At 32.3% G+C, this 17,818-nt stretch overlaps 1 protein-coding gene across 23 annotated transcripts in view; it reads right to left on the reverse strand.

Annotated features, from left to right (window-relative positions):
• Positions 1–572: 572 nt before the first annotated feature.
• Patr-1 (Protein associated with topo II related - 1) overlaps positions 573–17,818 on the reverse strand; it is a 93,572-nt gene continuing 76,326 nt past the window's right edge. For 21 of the 23 annotated variants that reach the window (XM_076448370.1, XM_076448380.1, XM_076448376.1 and 18 more), the window contains 4 exons: positions 14,642–14,881; positions 12,740–12,982; positions 7,694–7,785; positions 573–2,491 (listed from right to left, as the gene is read on the reverse strand). In XM_076448370.1, coding sequence (XP_076304485.1) covers positions 2,314–2,491; positions 7,694–7,785; positions 12,740–12,982; positions 14,642–14,881 — 753 coding nt within the window. In that variant the 3' untranslated portion in view covers positions 573–2,313. The remainder of the gene's footprint in view (positions 2,492–7,693; positions 7,786–12,739; positions 12,983–14,641; positions 14,882–17,818) is intronic. The other 2 variants (XM_076448385.1, XM_076448382.1) reach the window with 1 other exon arrangement.

Below are 17,818 nucleotides of genomic sequence, written 5' to 3' on the forward strand. Positions count from 1 at the left end.
AAGTTTAGTTAAATATAGTAAACTATCATATTATATCTAAATATTTTACTTCTCTCCTTAGGACAGGCTAGAACACTCAAGTGTAATATGTAATAACTGACCAAGTTAGTAAGATGAAATATTTTCTGTGCATACACAACAAATTTGCAAAGAAAATAAATGTGTGCATGGATATGTGTTTTTGAATGTCAGCATTATAATTTAGAACAATATGTTAACATCTAAAAGATTTAACACTGTCCTTCAAGAAACATAATGAGAACTAAAGTCCACAATAAAAAAAAGAAAATATTGTTATAAAAATATTAAAAATGTAAATTTTGTATTTACTCTGCTTTATTATTTTTAAAGTAGAATGACTCTGGAATTGTGCTGTCCTTCAAAAACAGTCATAAAACAGCTGGCACTTTACCCAGTACAGAAACATACAAAAATCAAAATGTCACATTTTTAAGCATAAAATCAAAGAAACAGTAATTTAAAAATGCTATCAAAACTTTGTAATAACTTCTTAGAAAGTAACATTAGAGGGAATGATTAAACATGTAATGGAATAAACTAAAACAACCAAATGTCTGAACATGCAAGTTTATTTCTCAATTTTGAACTACCAAGGATTTTAAAACTGACACTGAAATGTAAAAATTGCAAGTTTCCTTTGAGAGACAAAATATGAAAGAGCAACAGCTTATTGCCCTAATTATATACACAAACAAACAGCATCTCGTAACTGAATATAAGGTATTGTTTCTTACATTAAATAAAACAAAAATCCTACCTCCATTTTATTTTTTGATACTTGATTTACATCTCTATAAAAATAATGACAAAATGTTCAGTCACTTTTGTGTTCAAAAAACATGTTAATGAAATTTCTTTTCTTTAATCCTGAAGTTTTTTGTTTTTTAGCAGTCAGTATGAACTTTATTTAAACAAGTTTCCTTACCATAATTTAGAAATGCAAAATTAAAAATCTTATTGTTAAAAAAAAAAATACATAAACTAAATAGAAATAAACACATGTCCCTTATACAACAGGCTATAAAGCAAATGTATGCCTACAAGGACTTTGACCACTGACCTATGGTCTCACAAACACTGATTAACCAGCTGACCTAAACCAGTATCCCATAAACAATTTTTCCATAACACACCAACAAAATTATATAAATGGAAAAAGTATTACAAAAATTCATTATTTAAAATACTTAGAACAGAGGATTACATATATTGTCAGAACAAATATTTAAACTGTTCATAATCATGGTAACTCTTAGTAACAATCAAGTAACATCTATTGGTTAGCTACAATGTTATTTCAACAAAGAGCAAACTAATTTTTTCTCTATCTACCCTTTCTTTAACAGCAGACCTTAAATTATAATTAAAGAAAAGTATTTATCATCCTATATATTTTATACACGCCACAATGTTACCATAACTTTTGTTTTTTCACAATAACATGTAAGTAACAAATTTTCTTCTCTCATACATAGTTTGGGTGAAAAATATACACATTTTGTTTTTCCTCAGTGTATAAAGTATGTCTAATCACTAAGCAAACTTCTCAGTATAAAACATTAAAAGAAATACCAAATGTAGTACAGTTTCTACAGAATAGATAGCTTATAAAACAATAAACATACCTACAGCCTTTCTATCAGATTTTTTAAAAACTGTTTCACAAAAGAAGGAAAAGGCAATACATTAAATAAAAAGATAATTATAAAAGATGAGACAGACAAATCTGTATTACTAAATGCTTCAAACTTAAAGAAAATAAAAACAGCTGTGAAAACATATCATTAAAAATTAAGAGGTCCTAGCATTATCATTTAGTTTACTACTTTTGTAACAGCAATTAAATTGATCATTAACTTTCCTCATAGACATGAAATTGAAATTTTATTAACAAACTACTCAGCAGTTTAGAAGAAAGAATATTAATATTAAAACTTTACAAATTGCTTAATGATTGGAAAGTGGAAACCCAATGTTTTAAAGGATAACACATCTAAAATGAAAATTATGAATCATTAACTACATTTTCTTACAAAATACTGTAAAGTTAAATATATGATATCTTGGTCTAAACTATAAGCACGTGGGATAAAGAAAGCATTAAGTACAAAATAGTTCTTACCAGTATGGTTTCAGCTTCTTGTAGTTTAACATTTGAAGAAAAACAGTAAAAAGAAAAAATTTCAATCATTTTTTAAAACAACTCAATTCTAAGTATTCTTGATTTTTAACACTCGTCGGTGAACGTCAACTTTTCTAGTTTCACTTTCCCAGGTAACCAAACTTTTAATGCTATTGCTCGCCACTGGTTAAAAGCACCAACTTGTGTTTTAAGGCCTCAAACTTTTCCCGCTCTATTGGAAAGCGTTGAAAGTGGTTGAGCAGTTTAGGATGAGATACATGGGCTGATACAATAACAGAATCAGATAGTATACACAATGTTTCAACCATATGAAGAATAACTTTAGTCCTGTTAAGAATAAACAAAAAATGTACAAATTATAAATGACTAATCTGTAATTATAGAAAAAAAACCACAAGTAACATCTATTTCACAGCAATATTTAAGTGTGTAGATACACTCCTTTATAACTACAGGTCATGAGTGAAAGGCCATGTCATCATGTTTGTCGATTTGTGTTCAGAATTGTATTGAACATATCTTATGAATTTATGTTCATACATTTGGCATCAAACTCTAGAGTATAATTAAATTTGAAGTATTATACATTATTAAATTTCTTAGTTTAAAAGTAAATATTATAAAACACTTAAACATTGATTTTTGTGTGTTATGCAATATCTTGAATGTAGTACTGGTTCAAATTAGATGTTTTTGCCATCAAAATACAAAGTCTATAGTTTCATATAAATTAGGAACTCTAATTATTGAAATTAACAAGCTAGAATATAAAATAAAAACCTTCTCTTTTCTGTTTGTTCAGATATCATTCGTGTACTAAATTACACAGTGGCCCTGCTCATCTCTTACCATTTTTGAAATCAGCCCCTTGGATACACTTACTTGTGCATATTATATGTGAATCAAAAGCTCAGTATGTCTCCCATTTTTACATTAGAACACCATCTCGTTCTTTTGAAACACAATTTCAAGGAGGTGAGCGTCTTTAGTCTACTCAAAATTTCCAATTTTTATATAGACCAAAATACAGCTTCATTACTAAACTTGATAAATTATAACAGTTCTATGGTTTTTGGAGTTATTCAGAAGTCCATATAAAACCTAAAAAAATTATTCTTATTGAAGGGTCCCCATTAATTAATTACATTTCACTAATTTGTAAGAAGAGTTTCTTAAATCATGCAAATAAACAGTTTGCAGTGAATTCTACTCAGTAGTTCACAAAAAAAGTTGGTGATGCCGGTTAGAAGCCTTCCATCTAGTCAGCAGTTCAAAGATAAACAAGAAAATAAAGTTGCTTGCAGATGTGGTTGTGCTACCACCCAGTTACCTTTCCCTATACGAGGTCTGTTCAAACAATACCCGGACTGACGTCATAAAACAAAATGTACTTTATTTAGAAGTTACAGGTCTGGGACCCCTTCAAAGTACTCTCCTCCCCAACGCACACACCTATCCCAACAGTGTTTCCACTTGTTGAAACAGTCCTGGTACGCTTCTTTTGTAATGTCCTCCAGCTCCTTCGTCTCATTTGCCTTAATCTCTGGAATCGTCTCAAATCTTCTTCCTTTCAAGGGTCTTTTGAGTTTGGGGAACAAGAAAAAATCGCAAGGAGCAAGGTCGGTTGAGTAGGGGTTGGGGGTGGGGAAGAACAGTGATCGAGTGTTTGGCCAAAGACGCACGAGTTCTGAGGCACAAATTTCGCAGCAACGCGGTGCATCTTCAATTTTTCGGTCAAAATCTCGTAACAAGATCCAACTGATATCCCACACTCTTCAGCAAGCTCCTGACAGTCAGGCGTCGATTTGCCCGCACCAGGGTGTTGATTTTGTCGACGTGTGGGTCGTCAGTTGACGTGGAAGGACGTCCAGGACGCTCATCATCTTCAATGGACTGTCGACCATCCTTAAGACGTTCATGCCACTTGAAACATGCCGTACGCTTCATAGCAACATCGCCGTAAGCCGTGTTAAGCATAGCAAAAGTTTCACTCGCCGATTTTCCAAGTTTAACACAAAATTTCACAGCAAGTTGTTGCTCCTTCAGGTCATTCATTCTGAAATCCGCCAAACGAAAAAAATCGCACTTCACTTAAAACCGCGTAGCTAATACACAAATGAAGATATCTGCAATCGGGAAATGGCGTCGTAATCAGCTGATCTGTGCGAACCTAGCGACACCAAGCGGATTCCCCTGGAACCAACTGGAGCCGCGCAATTCAAACAGTCGGCGTTTTTTGGTTTTTTTTTAACAGCCCTTGTAGTCAGCAATCCAGATTTAATTAAAGTGGTAGATAGTCCGAGTAATTTTATCATAATGAAAATTAGGTGAGTAAGATTAGTGACAACCAAATTCTTGAATCACAAATGGTTTTGAACAGTTATAAGCAGTGTAAAAACTGTAAAACTATCAAAACTTTAACTTTATAGTCCTAAACAAAATAGTTGGTGCATTGCGTGAGTAAATATACTTTAATAAAGATAAACAACAAAGTTCACTAAGTTCAATCAATTCTAATATAACCATATAGTTAATTTCAAACTTTGGTTAAAGCAATCTATCTGCATAGATCAGAACTAAAAATCAATCAAGGAGTAGAATGTAGTGTTTCATCATTTGGGCAACCTCATTACTAGCAATAGTTTTTGCCATGATCCCATTATCTCATGAGGTTTTTGGTGAACTAATGATTTATGTTTCTAAATTTATATACTAACCTTCCAATGAAAAATAGTCTAATAATAAAAAGTATAACTCTAAAAAATAATAAAAATAGATATGTATTTCAGAAGAACACTTAAGTGCTTGATGAAAGTTTCAAGTTAAAATTAACAAATATATACACATGAAGCTGTTTTTAGTTTCAATCTCAAATACTACTTTCCACTGTTTACTGAGGCCATATGATTTTATCTTAGCTTTTAAAGCACAAAGCTACACAATGAGCTATTTGTGCTGTGTCGAAAACAGGTATTGAAACCCATTTCTTAGTGTTCAACGTCTTCTGGCTTACTGCTATGTCACTTAAGGGAAAGAAGTCATCTGAAGTATTATTTAGTTTTACTATTTATTTCCATGCATATGAATCTACACTTTATTGATTATCACCATAAAAAAAAAAATTGTTAAAAAGACTACAAGAAAATAATTGTAAACAAATCCAGTTCTTTTAAGCAGTGAAAAAAGCACTACAGTTATTTCACACACTGCAAAATAAACTAAGCATGGATTATAAAAAAAAAAATCATTTCTGCAACTAAAACATTTGTAACTATAAACTAACTAATATGTAAATAATAGTATCAAACTAAATTTCATCAAAAGATTAAAAAGATCTGTTGCACACTTAAACATTTAGATTCCACATGATAGTAAGGAAACTGAGTTACATATGATATACATTAGAAGTTTCCTGGCTATTTTGAGAAATGTAGAAAAAAATATTCATGCACATCTGCCAAATTGTAAGCTCACAGTACATTTAGGTTCCCATTCCTAAATAAACAAGACTTGAAAATTGCTTTCAACATTTTGAGCAGTGGATGTGGTAAAACTACAAAAGACAATTTTAAATAAACTTTGCAAAATGTTTTATTTTACAGTTTCTCAGACAAGCATAAAAAAATAACTACTGTTCTCAAATCCAGACTTGCATATTATGATCAACTACAGTTTACAAGAACAAAATGCCAGGTCCAATTCTAATGTTGAAGCCATTTGCTCCATGAAATGTTAGTGTTTTATTTGATGGTCATGATTATGAACTTGCATTTTACAATATAGCAAACTAATACAAAAAATATACCATGCATACATACATTTCAAATTTTTTGGATGCTTCTATTTTGCATTTTCTGCTACTTTGAAGAAGTTCTGTTTAAACACATGAAAGATCTTTATATTTTATTCATTAAGATATTTAGTTGATCCTTAGTGAGCCTTTGACACCCAAGTCCAAAAGGTTTTTTTTTCCTTTTCTTAATATAAGTTAAGAATATAATATATTAATTTCTTAATATAATGTTTCTCAGTATAACCCATTTTCTTTAAAGCTGATGTTTTATGAAATATGTATGCTTTAATGTACATTAAAAGGTATTATACTAGGTATTATACTAAATTAAGGTAATAATAAAGTGCAATATAAATTACTTTCACATTTTAAGTACTAAAAACGTTATGCTGTTATGTGACAGATACAATCCAATCAAAATCATAAAAACAAATTTATATTCTAAGAATCTATGAGTGTAAACAAAGGAAAATATATCAAATACTACATTCCCTACATTCAGTATCAACAAGTCCTTTTGTCCAATTCTAGTACTCAGGCTGGTTGAGATATTACACACAAAGTAGTAGTCCAAGTACTATATACATAATCATACTCCATGAACATTTATCAAGTAATTTGTCAATAGAGAGATGAGATTACTATACACTAAACTAAAACTGTTATTTTCTATACCTTAACTTTATACAAGGTTGGCCAATTTAACTGTCCTCAAAACTACCATAAAAAGTAGAAATAAACCCTAATTACCCTTTTTTGATTTCTAGATTGACTTCAAGTTGTATGCCTTCCTTTTTGCCTGTTGATGAAACTTAACCCCACTTTTTACACTAATGGTACTACCACTAAGTTTGTTAATTATATAATGTACCTAAGAGTACAAAATAACAAAAGGCATACAATATCCTATAACTAGGATTTTTCTAGCTTTCTAACTATGCAATAAAATCTTTCAAAACTTTAGTTAACCTCTTCAATGCATTTCCTATGAGAATAAAGTTTGACTGGAAGTAAAATTAACAATTCACTAAACAGCAACAATGGAATGAATCATTTGAAAGAATAAAACTTTGGCTATGTGTTTGTTATAAATAATATATAGGATTATATGTAGGAGAGAACTGCTAGCAATTTCTGAAAGAGGGGACAAGACAAGAATGGTGTGATTTTCTGCTTTATGGCTTTGTAACCAAATAGGATTGGAGGCTATAAAAATTATGGCTTGGTTAGCCTGAGTGATAAAAACATTTTAATTAGTAATTTGCATTATATTTTGTAGTACTCAGAGGTTTGGAAAATAAATTAGTGAAAATGGTAAATGCCAATACTCATAATAGAGGAAACTGAATAGCTTTTAAAAATTGCCTTATAAAATTACAAACTTAAAAACTTGTATAATATTAAATTTTGAGGTATTAACTTTTTTTTGAGCCAAGTTCGTTCATATACCTTAATGGGAGAAAAGTTCAAATTTTGAATGTAAATCAGTGAAATCTTCTGCATACAAAAAAAAAATTCCTGTAGCAGAAGGGTTAACTGATATGTTGATCCATCCATCCAAATGTTACATTGCTTGTAAAGCCTATAAAAATCAATTATTTTAATGAACTGATATATCCAATATATATGAAAATATTTGGATAAAACATGCAAAGAACCGCAACATAAATAATGGAAGTATAAATATTTTTTGACTGTGATACCTTCAACATAGCTATAAATTACTCTCAACATACCATGCTGCCTCAACTTCTAAATCCTTCTCCAATCCAAGGCTGTACAAATTTTCTGCTGTACTCAGCATGTGGCACATAACAAGAGATCCAAACTAAACAAAAAATGTACAGAAAAGATCCAGCCAAATGAAATAATTACAGTTGTCATTCCTTAAAAAAACTAAGCAATTATTAAATGAAATATTTTTATATAAGAGTAGATAATCCCACCAAGAATTATTTATAAAAGGCAAATAAGCAGGGGGGGGGAAGACTTCAAATAACCAAAATTAAATAAAATAAAATTGTAAATTAAAAAACATTTGGCAAAAATAATAAAGTATAAATAAAAACAGATAAAATAAGAAAAACATAACATTACAAATTGTGAAAAGTAACACGGAAAATATAACCAATACAAATACAATTATATTACTATATTTATTTTCATTTAATTTTGTGTTTGTGGAATATTGTAAACTTTATTTAATTTTTGTACCTCATACAGTTTAACCTGTCTTTAAGTAACTTTTAACTTCAAAAACAAATTAAAAAGAAACATTTTTCGTCTTCATGGAACTAACATTCCTTAATTGTTTGTCTTAAAACCACCATTTGAAATTGTTTATCCACATGGTTCACTGTATACAAGCTTTTGTTATTTTTAATTTTTCTAAATCCAGTTTTTTTGGAAGTACTTAAAAGTAACTTTTATATATAAACCTAAAGTTCTAAAGCTATCAGATACATTAATTTTAAATAGGTGATGTTTTAATCAACACCATAAAACAATAACAATGAAAGTAATATAAATCAAAAACATTACAGACTCAAATGTGTATAAACCTAACAGTTTGTTTCTACCTTGAAAAGGGGTACATATGATTCAGATACTGCTGAAATATTATCAAGAAATATCTTTATGAGCTTCTATCAAACAAATTTTTCTCTTAAACTTTACTCATGCTCTGAGTGTGTCAAATATGATTAATTGTTCCACATGAAAGAAAAAACATGTTATTTTCACTGAACAGGAAACAAGATAATGATGGCAAATAATGTTTACTTGGTTGCAATGTTTTCATGCATAACAATTTAAAAAAACAAAAACAATTCTTAGGTCAACACAATGCACTAAACTCAATAATAAAAATTGAAAGAAAGCTTAGACATTAAAACCATTCAAACTACTTTTCTTATCCCCCATATTTTATATAATTGAAGAAATTATACTTGTTTTACTGCATATTCTTCACTCATCATTTCACGATGTTAATTTTTGTATTTCTTATATGTTAAATCCCTAGTTATCTCAGCATGATCTTTCAGGAAATACAAGTAATGAAACAAATTTGAACACACCTTGATCTTTTTAAAATAGTTAGTTCCATATAAAATATACATTACACATAGTAAATATACATTCTTAAAATTATAACAGAATGCAGCAATTGCTTGTCAGATATACACATTAGCATATGCAGTTCACAGAATCTTTCATTTCTACTTTAAAGTAGAAATGGGACCTAAGTGACCAGCTTTGTATAACAGTGACACCTATCATCTTTGCTAGTAAACCTGAGTTTGCAGAAAGATGATGCCATGTTTTACCATTGGAGTACTGACAGTTTAGTAATACCTGACACAAGCAAGAGCCACACTGTTGCTTTACTTTCTCCAAGAAGCTCTAAAGAATATTAGAAAAACATGTTTTTGATCTAGTGTTATGGAAAGATAGAAGTCACAAATATTGCAGTTCAAATTTTTCACAGCTCAAAGATATGTTTTATCACTGGGATATTATAATTTCAAAAGTTGCCATGAGTATCCTACAGTTTCCTTTCAAGTGAGATTTTGCAACATTCTAAAATCTAGCTTATCTTTCTTCTGAGTACAGTAACAGTCATTGTTCTTGTATTATCATTTTGGATTTAGTTTATTCTGTTTTATGAAATACAAATGTTTGCACTGTTATCTTCACTGTAATTCCAGTTTGTTTTAATTACAAGTTACATGTTTCTTACTAAATATTATCTAGGTAAAATATTATTATGACTTAAACACATGCATAGTAACATACAAAATGTTTTAGCAGTAACAATAATACTCAAACCATACAAAAAAGCATATTCAAGCAGAGGTGCAGCTAGGGTTGTCAGCACCCAGGAACAAAGTCAGTTTACGCGCCCCCTCGTAACAAAATGTAAGCCATAAGGGGGTCTATCATGCTTTCCTGAAAATTTATGAGTTTCAGAACATGAAAACCTGCATTTCGTGGTGTATTTTTAGGGTATGAAGGAGATGAAAAAGTCAAATAATTGAGGCAACAATGGTACTTTGAAGATATAATTGAATCACAGAGAAGGACAGAGTCAGAAACAAGAATGCATATAAAAAAATTAATGCAGAATTATTTTATACTAAAATAATAGTCAAATATAACATTGCAAAAACTTAAACTATTTCTTCTACTTTATGTTAACTTTTCAGGTTACTATATCCAAAGTAATGTTTTGATGTAAAGCTTTGGATGTAATTATGTAACTTCAAAGAGAAATTTTTCTTGCCTTTGCTGCTGCAAATTTATTGATTAGTTCTTCAAAATTTATGCTGTCGGTAACCTCTCGTTTCACACTCAGCAAAGCCAAGGCTGACAATCTTTCCTGTCCCATGGATGATCTCAGGTAAGACAAGATAAGTTTTAACTTACTAAAAGACCTTTCACAACTGGCAATAGATGTTGCAACAGCCAGTAAGATCTGCAGACCAACTCTCAGATTTTGAAATACATCATCCCCATATTGCACAATGATGTGAAGCAGGTCCTCTGGTGTCGAAAGCTTAACATCAGCCCTTGTCTTGAGTAGCATTTGGCAGTCCATTATTTCACTGAGCATCTATCTCCAAGCCATCCAAGTCTGTATCATAAGAGCTTCCCAGAAAAATGCATCTCTGTTTCAAGCTATTCTCATTAGTTGTGGACAGGAGTTCCTTTGTCTTCAAGCTGATGAATCTGTTTCCCATTTCTGTGTGTATTTTGTCAGTCATACTTTTCATCAGTCGTAGCATTTCATTTTCTGCTGCGAGTCCTACATCCTCTGCTGTTTCTCCAGGCATTTTTTCTTCTTCCTTTGCCGTCTATCAATTTGGACATCACAAGAAATGCACAGTTCCTTTGCTTCTTTCAGAGAATTCTTGCATATGGCATCACTGTTTTCTAGAAAATACCCTTGTAAAGCCTGAATATCTTGAGCAGCATTACGGACGTTCATGGTGTGGTCTTGAAGCCTTTTCTGAACCCATTCAATCCTGACAAGTACAGTATTCCAGATCCAAAGAAGAACCAAAAACTCAAATGTTAGAATTCGATGTAACAACTGCACGGCATCACTTCTTGAAACCAAATCCCCATTACATTTATCTTTAACAGCGAAGTCGTTATGAGTACTTTGAAATGATATAACCGATACATGAACATTCCAACTAATAAACAAATTATAGATTTAATAGCAACAATTTTCATCTTGGGCACATAATGGCACATCCAAAAATCTTATAAAATCTAAAAAAGGCCTTGCTTGAGCAATTTTGCTCTCATCTAAATCATTCTTGTCACAAAAATAGCTACGCACCTGAGATGCATCTATCCACGAATTTCTGATAAAACATTATTCCAAATGAGCGTCACTCATCCACCACCTCGGACGCAACCTGGTCTCTTGGCAAGTCAGATTCCAAATTAGCCGTTGGTTCGGTTGCGAGCTCACCAGTTTCAATTTTAAGATTAATGCCAAAAAGGTGGGAAAAGTTGAGACTCGTATCTGCAATTCATGATCTAGTCCAGTGTTAGATTTTCTTGGCTTCGCTTAGATACTTCAGTCAGATTTCCTCGGCTTTGTTTCCAGCTTTACCAGAGTTGCAGGGGTCTGATAAAGTCATTTATATTCCCATTTCAATTATCTGTTATAGCCGTTCTGTTATTCCCAAAGGACAGGGTGCTGAAGCCATGGTAGCGTTCCAAAAACTGGATCAATAGACAATTTACTGGCTTTGTTCGATAAAGTATCCATGTAATGTGCGTTCTGATTACTGATTTACAGCATATAATGTTACACTTCACAACGTTTACACAATGTTACATAACGTTGATTATTCTCTATGAAGTGACTGCATTTTGACGTTTTCAAAACATTTAGACAACTTAATAGTAAAATGTGACCAATTACAACGCTACATAGCAACGTCCATTATTTGTCAGGAAGCAACTTTGCAATCTGATGTTTTTGCAACGTTTAGACAGTGTTATGGTATAACGTGACCAAATCACAACCAAGTTGTGGCAACACATGATGTTGCAACTCCCATATATGGGACACTGGGCATTATTTGGTTAAGAGGGGAAAATATTTCATTCATTCCTAATTATGTAACATCAATTTGGCCCCACCCCTGATGCTGCGCCCGGGGACAGATGTACCTCCTTGTCCCCCCTAGCTACACCACTGTATTCAAGATCAAATTAAATGGTTTTGTTACTTTTACCTGTATAATAGGTAATGGTAATAGAACTGATGTGTTAGTAATTATTTTAATCTGTTTCTATTTTCAGTGTCAAAAAAAGGTGCTTCTCTACATCAAAATCAAATCAGTGCACATGGACATCTATACTACATTTAGGCTTCAGGACATTAGCTACGTTAAGTAGCTTGGTTAAGTTTTAATGCTCTACTAAATGCTCTATAAATATTGCAACTCAATATTTTAAAAGACATGAACAATAATAATGTCTAACATTACAAACGTGTGTGTATTTACGTTAATTTGTCCACTGTTTCACTCTAATGTGTGAATTCAAACATCCTCTGAAACAGACTATAGAAAAAAACATGTCTACATAATATGAGATTACTTAGCTGCTCAATGCATGTTTTATCTGGAGAAACATTAAAGCTTGAAACAGCATTTGCCTACTGAACAAGCATATTTGCAATTTTGTGGAAAGAGGTTTTCTCTCTCTATTTAACCATGATATTAAAAGCACTGCTATTAATCATCTTATCTACTTACCTTACTTTGAAAGGCAGCCTGATAATGATTTCTGTCTTTATTTGGAGAAATAGATTTTCCTTCTTCTGTGGTTGGTAAGTTTTGTAATGCTTGACCTAAATCCACCAAATGTTTAAGAGTACAGTTCCTTATAATATTGATCACTGTGTCAACCTGCTGCAACAAAAGCTGGTCACTTAGGTCCCTTTTCAAAACCAGTGTTAATCCACGAAATAGCTTGACAAGAACATGCATCTGTTGTGACTGCAAAAACATATACAAAGACTCAGTTATGGATAATCAAAATAACAGCACTGAATTTAAAGTATAAGCACCAAACATTTTATGAGTACAAAACATCATTATACACAAGTACTCCTTTCTAAGCTAATATCAAACCTATTCCAATATTGAAGCTATGTGTGAAATTAATACAAATTCTATGCTATTACTTGTTTCTAATACTAGGCTCCAGAAGTTCTTATAACAAGTTAACATATTTAATTTTAATAAATATTATGTAATAAGTTTATGCTATACATGCTTCTACATAGCTTAAGCAAAATGGATAAATTCACATACATGTTCAAAAACACTACACAGAATTAAAAAAGTTCTTGTTAAATCATTCAACACAATCTTTCACTTAAAAATGGCATACATGACAATAGTTCCTGAATGATTTAGTCCTACAATCAAACTCTTCTACAGAATTCCACAAACACTGGTAACAGTTTTGGACAATATTTGGTCTTAGAATAATGGTTTATTTAATAAACATTCTTGGATGATAAAACTTGTTTTGGCCATCCTCTTTTATGAGAAATAAAACAAGCAATAATCCTTAAGTAATTCTCAATCTGACAATCAAAAAGTCACAATAATCCTTAGAAAAACCTTTCTAATTATAGAAATGCACACACAATTGTAATTACAACAAATCAGTCAACTTATAAGCTGTACAATAAATTAGTATTTTGTATTTGCTTTAACCATAAGAGTATGCCTTGTTTTATGATACAATAACATTATTATTGTATGAATGTGAAATACATAAACATCTTGGTACTATTTCCTAAAACTGAGTCACACAGTTTGGTCACCACTTGACCTTCTCAGTTTCCATACAAGTCCATACAGCCTTAATATTCAAACTGGAACTATTTGCAGGCAAAACAATGGTTGTTGTGTTCCATCAACTTTTAAGTATCATTTCACCATGCTTGAAATCATTATTTTGCTGAAAGATGAACTGATGCTAAACATGTTCTATTCCTAAACAGTGCCATCAATTTTGTGTAGAACTCCAACACCATCAACCAAGATGCATGTGCATAAGGATTTCCATGCATACATAAATGTTGTACATTAAGAATGATACCAATCTCTTCCATCCAAAAAGTTGTCGACTGTTGACAAAAAATTTAAATTTGGATTCGTACGTACACAACACCCTTATCCTACTTTTCTCATCCCATTATTTCAAGTCTGATGCCAATTTTTAACCTTTCAATTTTGTTATATCGCCTAAACAATTATCCTGAGTAGCTACACTTCCACAAAAGCTACTGCACACTAACATGTGTTAATGTTCTGGAGCTAATATTTACATCTAAACTTATAGGTGAGTCACTGAACTGAAGATACGTTTTTTTTACAAAATACTAAAGTTATGTAACATCACTTCTGAACAGTCTGGGATTTCTACAAATTCTTCTATTACTAACAACAATATTTCACTTACCCTCTTCATAATTTCTATACAGCTCTCACTTTAACAACATATTAAGTCTCAATTTATATTCTAAAGATGGATGGGATGGATATTAAAAACTAATTAAAATAAAGTACAGAACAACACTATGTCAATGTGAAGATGACCTAAGATGTTCAAAGACAGTTTCAAACTTTAATTTTACTTACCTTTGTAAGATAATGCAATGACTTCAGAAGTAATGTTCGCCCCTTCCTGACTAATGATAAGTTTAGAAGAAAATCTTCATTAGATGATATGTCATTCCCTTTGCCCATGAGTCCACAAAAAAGCTTTCCAGTTAACTGATCTCTACTATGTTTTATCTCGCGGACCTCAGTGATGGCATTTTTTAAGTGTGTGTCAATTCGCTTATCATCATCATCTATTTCCAATACCAAGCTGTACAACTAGAAAATTCAAATAGAGATTTATCATTAAAACAAAGCCAAATTTGTATTTAAATATGATAACACATCTATGGATAAACCTTAACCATCAATTCTTTCTTATTTTTGTGGATTTCCATGTAGGGGTACAAAAGAGAATAAAAATGTCTTCACATCAAGTTAATGATACTGAAAGGAATCTAGTACACACACCTCCCGACTCGTGCATAGGGCACACAAACATGATAAATTGATTGATCAATCTGGGAGCACAACATCCTCTGTATCAAAAAGATGTCTACTGAATGTAAACCAACTCTTTCAAAAGTAAATGTGATTGGAATCATCCCAAGTACACTAATATTCTTAGAATGAGGAACACAGAGGGACAGCAGAAAGATCCATAACAATGCACAATTATTTCCATTGCAATACTGATGGAGTATAAATGAATGAGGAAGACATCTGTAATATGTGTGAGGACTTGTGTTAATTGGTTCTACTCTAAATCCAAAACCCAGCTATTGGGAACTATTGAGGTGAAATGCAATTTGTTTTCCCATTTGTTTTCATATTCAAAAACACCACATCGTCTACACCAGCAGAATACCACTGCCATTTCCTCTTTCTTTCTTTTTCTTTTTTGTTTGTTTGTTGCTGTTGTTTTTTTTACATGTCATTAACCAATTCAGGAGGATGTCTATGATTCACCACCCCAGTAGCTTAGAACTGGAAAGTGGTAAGGACTTAAATTCCACTAGAAGAAAAGGAGGGTAAAACACAATGGAGAGTACAGAGGAATAACAACACCCGAGACAGTGGAATGGATGACTACAAAACCTTACTTTTAAAAGTAGATAATACAAAGTATGGCAGGGATGGGCAGCTATCTCCTTCTGATTTATCCATTAAGTCCATGGGTGAGTACAGTCCAGGACAGGCAAAGTTTTGAAACAATTCTATCATGAAGATAAACCTAAAAGCAATCTTGTGGAACATCCTATCTCCACAATGTGCATTGCATGAAAGTGCAGATTTCAACAGTTAAAGAATACTTGGTCAGGTATCACTTGTCAGAGAGTGGAATCCGAACAATGAGCATTACCAAAAGAGCAAGGAGTCCCTGAAAACAAAATAAAAAACATATCATGGCAAATACTCACCAATATTCTATAATAGTTACAGGTGAAAGATAACCCAAAGGGGGTAGAAAACCACAATCCAATGGAAATAGTGAGAGTCCATGTCTGATTAAAGTACTATCTCCAAAGGACAACGAAAATGAAATGCCAAAGCAAAGCTGTCTAATTGTGTGAGAAGTCACAATGGAACAAAGTATGAGAGGAAGACAATAAAGAAGATGAATTCAATCAAATGAAGACCTAAACCCAACTGGTAAAGGAGGAAGAAGAAAGAACATAAACAAAGAACAGCTGTCAAGAAAGAAAGAAGCAGGAAGGAGCACCACAGAAGGAAGCCATGCAGGCAGTAACAAAGAGGAGCACACATACATAGCACAGAAGTCTATCTGAATCAGGACAAGGATAAAGATGTGAAACAAAATGAAAGGAAAGTTACTAAATGGAAGAGTTATCCTCATAAGTTGCCATAAGCCAGATCAATTCACAATGACAAAGAAATCCAGACATTAAGACAGAGAACAAGAAGGTCTGGAAGAAACCAGTGGCTAAGGATGGTGAAGGGATGGAGACAGAAGAAAAGGTAACAGAAGAGAAAGCTGCAGAAACTACAACCGAGATGGCCAGGAAAGAGTTATTTCAAAGATGAACGAAATCACCCGAGAAAAGAAGAGAATGGTAGTATAGACAAATGTGTAGGTCCAATCTTCACTTAAAACACCAATAACCCAAGCAAGAAGACAACAACAAATTGCCTTGGTTTCGGTCTATGGTTCCTTAAGGGACATAGCAAAAGACTTAATGTAAGTAGTACCCCACTGAAATCAAAGACATTGTAAAACAAATGAAATGTTGTTTGAACAGGAATCCAACCCATATCAAGAGTAAAACATCTAGAATATGGTATGCAATGATAGGAATATTAAGCAAGCAAGCCCAAAAAGAAAATCCAACATATGAATACAGAGGGATGAAAAATGAGTGCTTCCCTGGTGATTTAAATAAGCAACCACTGAATTTGGAATGGATCATTATCAGACAATTAATGGCCAGATGGAGAAAATTAACCAAAACACAACCTGAGTGACAAACTCCAGAACTTTGATAGAATAAAACCTCTAAATTCACAGACCAAAAACCTTTGAAAGATAAATCTTTCAGTTAATCAATCCATGACCCCCAATCCCCAAAGGGATATATCCATAAAATGAGGAAAACTTGATTAGGAGGAAGAAGCTGAGCACCCAACAAAATACAAATCATATTTAACCAAAAATTCCAACTGACAAGGGTAGGAGGAAGAGTAATAAAAGCTGACAAATAATCCCTGCTAAATTCCATTGGTCAGGAATAGCCCACAAAAGCCTGACCTAAGGGAACAAGGGCATGAAAGATCACATCCCCAAAAAAGATAAAACTCTAAGCTGTAATCAAACTGAAAACCCATACAATAAAGGTGAAGACAAGAAGGGCAGGCTGACTTGGATGTGTGTAGTAAAAACCCAAATGGACAAGATACAGGATAGTTCACAGTAATGGCTTCTCTAACTTGATAAACAGCTGTCAAGCATAACTGGCAAACTCCTATTTAAAACAAGCAAACAGTATCCAGTCGACCAAAAAAAAAGGAAGGTGCAACCTGAGAGCACATGCTCTGAACAACTAACAAAACAGACAGGACAGAAGGAAATATAAAGGGTACTGTGCATAACAGAGAAACCAACTTGTATACACTGAAAAGATGTCACAAGTAACAAAATATTTTGATAAGTGAGTAATCAATCCCAACATTCCTCTTTGTCATCAATAAACCTGGAGA

Source organism: Tachypleus tridentatus, chromosome 8 (assembly GCF_004210375.1).
Source record: "Tachypleus tridentatus isolate NWPU-2018 chromosome 8, ASM421037v1, whole genome shotgun sequence".
NCBI lineage: Eukaryota > Metazoa > Arthropoda > Merostomata > Xiphosura > Limulidae > Tachypleus > Tachypleus tridentatus.